Source organism: Ammospiza nelsoni, chromosome 1 (genome assembly GCF_027579445.1).
Source record: "Ammospiza nelsoni isolate bAmmNel1 chromosome 1, bAmmNel1.pri, whole genome shotgun sequence".
Lineage (NCBI taxonomy): Eukaryota > Metazoa > Chordata > Aves > Passeriformes > Passerellidae > Ammospiza > Ammospiza nelsoni.
Window position 1 is genome coordinate 7039303 of NC_080633.1, and position 8205 is coordinate 7047507.

The 8205-nt window shown below is 43.9% G+C and overlaps 1 protein-coding gene across 1 annotated transcript in view; it reads right to left on the reverse strand.

The window, feature by feature from the left end:
* PRKAG2 (protein kinase AMP-activated non-catalytic subunit gamma 2) overlaps positions 1-7891 on the reverse strand; it is a 219917-nt gene extending 212026 nt beyond the window's left edge. The window contains exon 1 of the mRNA XM_059470812.1: positions 7554-7891. Coding sequence (XP_059326795.1) covers positions 7554-7652 — 99 coding nt within the window. The 5' untranslated portion in view covers positions 7653-7891. The remainder of the gene's footprint in view (positions 1-7553) is intronic.
* Between the last annotated feature and the right edge of the window lie 314 nt (positions 7892-8205).

Here is an 8205-nt window from a genome sequence, read left to right on the forward strand (position 1 = left end):
CTGGCAGACTCACACACACCATGGTAGCACTGACTAAGCACCTTTTTTTGCCTCTTCCTTACTCTTCCTTCCTTTGTCAAGTCTTGTTGAGACTATTGTGCCTCCAGATTTGATATCATCTCAGAGAATCCTTTACCCAGAAGTCTCCACACTCCTTCTAGCCAAATTCAATTTCACTCCTCAGACTGGCTCTATGCTTTTGGAACAAGATCCAGCCAACTGTGGAGTTCAATTCCATGTGCCTGTGGAGTGGCTGAACAATAGACTATTTCCAGGAACTTTCACTTGTTCTGTCAGAGCAGTGAAACTGGGGAGTTTTCATCCTTGGGGAAATTCAAAATTCAAAATCTGATGGGGCAGAGTTCTTAGCAACCTGTTCTAGTTGACCACAGGGCCAGCAATAACACCTGGACTAGACAACCTCCAGATCTCTCTCTCCCAACCTTAACAGTTCTATGATTCTGTAAAAACACTTGTTTGCACTTACACCTTTTAAAGGCTGCATGGCCAAAAGCAAAGCAGCACAGGCCTAACAAACAGATTAAATGCACATCTATTTAAAGGCATAGAACAGTCCTGTATCAGGGGAAATTTGCCAAGGATTAGGGCTAGGTAGCCTTAATAGAGTCACTGTGACACACTTGAGCAATCTCTACACAACTCATCTTTTCAGATTTCCATGTAGAGTCCACTCAAAATAAGTGGCAAGCAGGTAACAATCCATTTCTTCCACTAGACAGACAACAGGCAATGCTTATGGCACCTGTTCAGTCCACTGCACTCCTAAAACCATCCCATTTCTATGGAGAGCTTGTCTTCACCAAAAAGTTTCTTCATGCTTGGACTCAGATTTTACCCCTAATCTAGCTCACCAAGTACTGATTTCTCCAATTCCATGGAAAACACTTTTCCAACCTCTTCTAAAGGAATCAACATGAACAAACCAGACCCAAACTTCAGTCATTCATAAAAGACCCCTGGTAAGTCCACAACTGAGCAGAAAAGTCCTGTGTTTTGTCATGTTGTCAAGAATCACTCTGACCACTCAGAGAGGTTTGCTCTCTTCAGCTTGCAGAAGCAGAGTATTTTCTTATTTTCATTGTACCAGCAGCATTCCTGACATGGAAAGTTGACTGAAAATTGCAGATTTTGCAGAAAATACTGTTGTACATAAATGATGATAAAGGCTTCATAACATGGCAGACAATGCTTATAATGCACACAATTCCTCCTGATGAATCCCCAGATGTGTGAGCATGTTCTCCAGCAGCTTAAAAAAGGCATCTAGCTCTCTCACCCTGGTCACAAAAATAGATTAAGTCTTCAGCTTATGACATGAGTTCTGTTTTTGGAGCAGAAGGTCACAGGCACCCTTTGCAATAATGACCATAAGGTCTGAGGAGTCACGGTGTGGGAAATAAATGACAGCCATGAAACTCACACTGCAATGCATTTGCTCTGCATCCCACGTCTCCATAATGTAATTTACTGTCAAGCTCAATTTTATGAAAATTTGAAGGATGTTACAAACCATTCTATGAATCCTCAATGTCAAAAGCTGGAGTATGGTGTTATATTTCCGTTCTCAACTGTGTAAATAATGTTTTCATGCTTTAAAGGTTTCATATGCAAGGAACTTAAGAGAGACAGTATTACAGAAGCAAACATTAAACTGAAGCATTATACTGCAGTTTCTACAACTACATAAAGAATAAACACAAAAATCATTCTGCATATCTAACACACATTGGTGTTTTAGCTCACTGCTGGTATGAGAAATAGTTCAGCAGCAGTACAGCACTGAACCACCACATCAACAATAATATTTTATTTTTATTGATGGCATTGTGTATTCATGCGTGTACATGAGTTTTCCTCCTCAGGAGAAAAGCCACACTCCATTCAAGATTGAAATCTTTTCTTTTTAGCCTTTGAAGACATGCACAGGTCTCCCTGTTTGTGAGACTGTAACACTTTCTCCAGTGTGTCTACAGTGCAAACAGTACAAAATTGAGACAGCAGCCCCCTGCAAGCAGATCAGACCCTGGAGCCAATTCCCAGAGCCTGGTGATCAGTCTAGGGTAAACAGCCCACACTGTGACATTCCTTGTCTGCTGGTGATGTCTTCCTTGATGCCTCATTTCTCCTGTAACCAGCTCTGCTCTTTCATTATTCCCTGTGCATGGGATGCATTTTGGCAGAAATCCAGCTTTTCTTCAAAGGGATGAGAATTGCATGTGTTACTTCACTCAACATAAATGTCCACAATTCGGGCAACCAGTGCTGACTCAGTTTTGCCTCCTTTCTCCTCCCACTAGCTCTGCCAAGGCAGAGCCTGGGCACACCAACCTACTTCCATGCCTGTCCATACATCATCAGCAAAATGAGGGGTAAATTCTGGTTCCAGTCACATCTCAGTAGCTCCCTTGAATTTAATATGGTGAAGTTGAGATTAAGCTGAACTTTGTGGGTCGTGAACAGGAGCTGGACCCTCCTAGGTGGAGATCACTGCCCCCCATTTCACTCCTGATCCCTCTGGAGCATGACTTTTCCTCTGTTCCACTAATTCCCAATACAAGCACAGTGTAAACTTCCCTGAGCCCAAAAGTCTCAGAAGATTCTGTGAGTTCCTTCCACATTCATTATTTATTTCTCCAAGGGAATTCACATTCCTCTGAGCCCACAGTCCTCACAGGCTCAGGTATAAATAAAGGAGGTTGGGTGAGGTCCTTTAGGAGCAGAATCTCAAAGCAGGAGAAGTGATATTTTGTAAGACACAGCACAATTCTATATACTGATGGTCTGTTTCTGTTATGATTTAGAACCAAAAAGACTAATGCTTCCTTAATTGCAGTGGCAGCTATTATGACTGTAAACATGAATCCTTTCTTTTATCCTTCAGATAATTCAAAGTACCATCTCAACACTCCTGAGCAAATACCCCTTGCCCTTTCCTGCATTAATATATCAGCTCTTGAGGGAGGAATCCAAATTTAAACTTCAAGGCCACAGAGGCTCAGGACAACTCAGAGCCTGCCCTGGGAGAGCAAGAGGGAGAACAGTTGTGATTTAATTTTAGGCAAACATTTCTCTCTCCTCTGTCTCTCTCTCCCTTCACCTCCTCTCCCCAAGAAAACAAACATTTCTTTCATTCCTAGATCACACTGGAAGCTGATTTCTTTTCACCTTTGAAATAATTCACTAGATTATTCCCCACCTGCAGCTTCCTTAAGCGACTCCTAGACTGAAGTGCTCTTCTTATCAGCCCACCCTGCACTTACTGGGAGACAAGAAGCATCCTGCAAAAACTGTGACAGAACAAAATCATTCCACAGTGATTTATTAGGCATGCAGCCACTAATGACTTTGCAAGTGTGGAAAGAGAGATGGAGGGGCAGAGCCTGAGCCAAGAGCAGCTGTCAGAACATCACTGTCATCTATCAGGTTAGAAATATTTAACCCATCTGATGCTCAGCCTGGCATCCCCCATAACACCAAGCCTGGAAACAACAATAAATTTTGACATTGAGGAGTCTCTTCAAAAATCACAGAGGCTGACAAAGAAAAGGGAGAAACTGTGCAGAGATGTTTCTTTGTGTGGCACAGAAAATAAAGAACCCTGATCTCCAAGCACATCCTTCTAGTGCCCAACTCTGCTGTCAGGGCTGAAGTACCAGAGGCAAGAGGCACCTCACTGAACTGACAGGTGTTCTGCTATTCATTCACAGATGTTATTTTGTGCTTATTGTGAAAAAAACTTCTTGTTCTTTTGAATAAAAAGTCACCTTGCGATGTATTTGGGAAAAATCCAAGGAAGTGCCAAGCTCCTGCAATTCCCACCTGCTGGGAGCAGCAGGGGCCTGGCACCTGGCACAGTGAAGCTCTTGAGAGAAGTCCTGCCCTCAGCTGTGCTCATGTAAATACAACACAACTTTGCTAGCACTGACTGAACCAGCCCAGATGAAATTAAAAGTAAACAAGAGCAGAATAATTTTTTTTCAGCACCAGGGGCCTACAATGGTAATGTTAACATTAGAACAGATCGATTTTGCAAGATGACAAAAGAACATTCTGATCTCACTGCTGGGAGCTCCTACTCAGCAGACAATTGCATCCCATCTCAGAATAGAGTTTTAAAAATGTTCAAAGCAATGTGCAAGCATTAACTTCTAATGGCTTAAAAAGGAATTTTATAATGCTAATGTCTTCATATTACTGCTGTGATGCATCTAGAGAGCAAAAGTTTCTATTTAAATCTGCAGCAGCTTTCAAAAATATTTGGACCAGAAATTTCCATTTAGGCATCTTGAATTTCAAGACCTCTGAGTGTGCTGCTGGGACGGACAGAGGTTGATATGACCTTTACAAAGGCTCCTGCAATTATATTCTGGTCCATCTAAATTTCTAGTTTAAGTCAGTTGTGTATCTACAAAGAAAACAACAACCAAACAAGAAGATGTTCCATCATCCCAGCCTTTCAGCAAACACTCCCCTGCCATGCTACAGAATTCAGTGGCCCCTACTTTACTCTTGGCTACTGAACACAAGCTGAGAGCAGTGGGGGAAGCCAGCCTGCAGAATTTAGTGATGCACCATCACCCCCAGAAGTACAGGGAGGGCAGCACCCACCTGTGCTGAGGGAGGCTGAGCACAGACAGAAGGTGAAAATAGAGTGTTTCCAGATTTTCTGTATCATGTCTTGTTCTTCCTTGAGAAAGGTGTACCTGAGAAATGCCCTGGAGTGTTGCAAGCCACAAACCTGCTTTCTTCAATTGATCTGTTTTTTCCCCACTGTCACAAACAAACCCAAAGTAATAAAACTATGTGAGGGAGGGAAGAAATGCATACAACTTTCTTTTCAGAAACCCCTATTATCCAGAGTCCTCTAAGCTAATTATAGTGCATTTTGCATCCTTCCTTTTTTATTTTCCCACAACATATATTATTTTTTCAATCAGCATTTCTGCATGACCAATAAATGTGTTTTAGGTCAGGCTGCATCACAACAGAACCTCTCTGTCCCACTGCTTTCTCTTTCAGAATGGACTCCTCTCTCCCCTCCTACTCAGACCTTGTTAGCTCTCCTCTTGTTCCTAATTTGAAAATCCAATGAGCATGAATTACCTGTCTCAGCAATAAACATGATCTCACAGAAACACAAAGAAGAGGATGTACAAAATAAAAATTACAGTCTGCTGAAAGCTCCCTTGACAACTACAGCTACACTGACAGGCGCCACTGAAATAATAGGAATGATGCTTCTAAACAACAGCCAAGACAACGTTATGAAAGAGGAAAAAAAACAGTCTAAACAGAACTTTTCAAATGCAGATTCCTCTGTCAAGTAAGGAGAATGTGAAAAATGTTCTTTCTGATAGCACAGCCATGTTCAAACTCTGCCAGATTACAGAAAACCACTAAAAATATGTGTACAACCATGGGCTCCATAGTCCATTTGAGGAATGTTAGAGTGATGCAGAATGGAAGAGGAGGGTCATATTTTGGGGATGGAGAGGAAGGATGGAAGGTGTTATCTCATTACCAACTGGCTGAACACCAAAACTTCTGTTGACTTCAGTGCAACATCAGGCATTTGCAAGCTTGTGTATTTGAGTCCCTACCATTACCCAGGTGAAATTTGCATACTAAAAAGCCAAGAGATGATGAACATGAAAAATTATGACCCACTACTAAAAATGTTCCATCCAAGACAGAATTAAGGCAAAACTCATGAGGAAAGGTTGTCTATGGATTAGGGAGGAAATTAGGAAAAAAGCATTAGCATTCCTCTGTCAATAATGATTTAGTGCTAATGAGGTCCTCAAGTGCTTTTTTTCATGTTAGCTTCACACCATAAAAGGAGGAAATTTGTTCTAAGTTCTGGTGTGGTCAGAGATATCTCTGATCAGCAGGTATTTCAAAAACACCAGGTGGATGCTGTAAAATCCTGCAACAAGCACAGGAAAATCCAAAACTACCTATGGCTCCTCAGCAGGCAGAAAATCAGCTCTGAGAGCAGCAGTGGGGATCCTACTGCACAAGAGTTTCTGGCCAGACTGAGTCAGAGGTGGGAGGGCAGTGGAAAGAGATGGCAGAGACAATATTGCAGGCAGGATGGGAAGGAGTAATGAGCACAGGGGGAGTGGTGCTTTGGTGTGGTACACTTTATTTGCTGGTATTTTACATCCCTATTGTGAAGTACTACTGGCAACATGGTAAAGTTTATTGCCCAAAATCTTCTGTCACAAATACATAGGCAACACCCATTTCTGTTAGCAGAAACAGACCCTTTTCTTCTAGCACTGAATGCACTCTGAGCTCCAGAAGTTTGGCTTGGACTCTTGGGCTTGCATTCCTCCCCAGAGAAAAATAAAATCTGCAGAAGAGTCATGTATTTTTCCTCCATTTTATTCCACACACTCGAGACACCTAATAAATTTGCTTTGACTTCTTATTCTTTCCTAAAACAAAGGAAAATCTTAGAGCCACAAATTCCTTTTTGCTCCTTGGTGGCCTGGCAGAGGTACGGGCAGAACTGTTTCCCACTTTTATATAATGAGATTTAAAACAAACTAATAAACAAAACAAAACAACAACAACAAAAAAAGAAACCAAACACCAATAAGCAATAAAACAACAGAGGGCACAGAGAAGATACAAGGACTTTGTCATTTCTTGCCAGAAGCACTGAAACCAAAAGTACATCAGGACTGAGAATAGAAAACTAACTGCTACATGGATCACAAGAACATCCTAATAGTAAAAAAATGCAGTAATTTAAGTTTTGAAAGGCATGTAACTCTGAAGACAGAGCCAGTCAGCCTTTTAGTACTCACTGGAAATAGAAACTTTTGAAATGTGGTTATTCTGTATCTGCATCTAGAATTTGTTGCATGTTACTTTATAGTGGAATACAGAATACAAAATACAGAACAGAGCTGGTGAACAGGCTGCATGCCTCACTAGTTTTCACCACTGTGAATCCAGCTGCCCTGCTCTTTTAGCAGTGACCAGACTGCTTGGATCCAAATTTGAGCCAGCTCTGGGTTCCCCAGCCCTGGGAATTTCAGAAGTGGATTAATCTCGGGAGGGAAGAACCAGATTAAACGCTGGTTCAGCCACAGGCAGGGACAGTTCCCGGAGCCAAAGGTGGGAAAGCTGAGACCAGCGTTTGGGGGTGAGCAGACCTTCAGCAGTACCGTGCTACGAGAGGGAACTGGTGAGACAAACTGAGCCAAACCCACAGCCCAGGGCACTCGTACAGCAGGGAGTAAGAGTCACTCCTGATACTGGGGTAGGAAGATACACCTCCGTGCCACGGACACTGCATCCTGCACGGGGCCAAGACCCCGCTGTTCAGCCCACCCCAGGTGTGCAGGACTCGCCTGTTGCAGGGTGCACCCCCAGCCCAGCACGCCCCAAAGTGCAGAGCTCGGCAGGAAACACAACAAACACAGCACCTCTCCCTGCCTTTCGCTGCGCTCCATGGCAGAGAAAAACATGCCTAAGCCACGCCAGCTCCCGAACGGGAGGGAGAGCGACGAGCCACTTACGGGGATGTGCACTCGCAACATGAGTTTCTTGTGGCCGGAGCTTTTCCTGCTGCTGCTGCTGGAGGCATCTTTCTTCTTGTCCATGGCAGTGCTTCCCATGCCTTCACCCAAGCGTGGTGCTGAGCGATGGATCTGGAGAGGGAGCCTCCTCTTCCACCTCTCCCCAACGTCCCACGGGCCGCAGTTACTCCAGGCTCCTTATTTTCTTTTTTCTTTTCTCTCTTTTTTTCCCCCCCTTCCTAATGGCCTTAGGAAATTTGGGGGGGTGGGAGGGAAGCAAGAGGAGGGGGGAGAAAGAGAGAAGCCGAGGGAAGGGGAGGAGTTTCTCCAGCTCCGCTCTTTAATCCCAGCAGCGAGGTGTCAGGGGGGACCTTCGCAAGAGCATGAGATGCCCTCACAGACGCTGCTCCCTTTCTCACTCTTCCGCCCTTTCAAAACTATCCGGAGCATCCTGGGGGAGGGGGGGAGAAAGTTTCCTTCCCCTCGCCCAGCTCGGCCGCACTCTCACCGAAAGAGAGAGAGAGAGAAAAAAAATAATAAAAAACAACCCCCCAAACACTCAAAGGCCAGAAAACTCGAAAAGGGGAAGCGCTCGGGCGACGCTTCTGGCAGACTGGGGAGTCCCGCGGGAAGGGAAGGAGGGAGGGAAGGG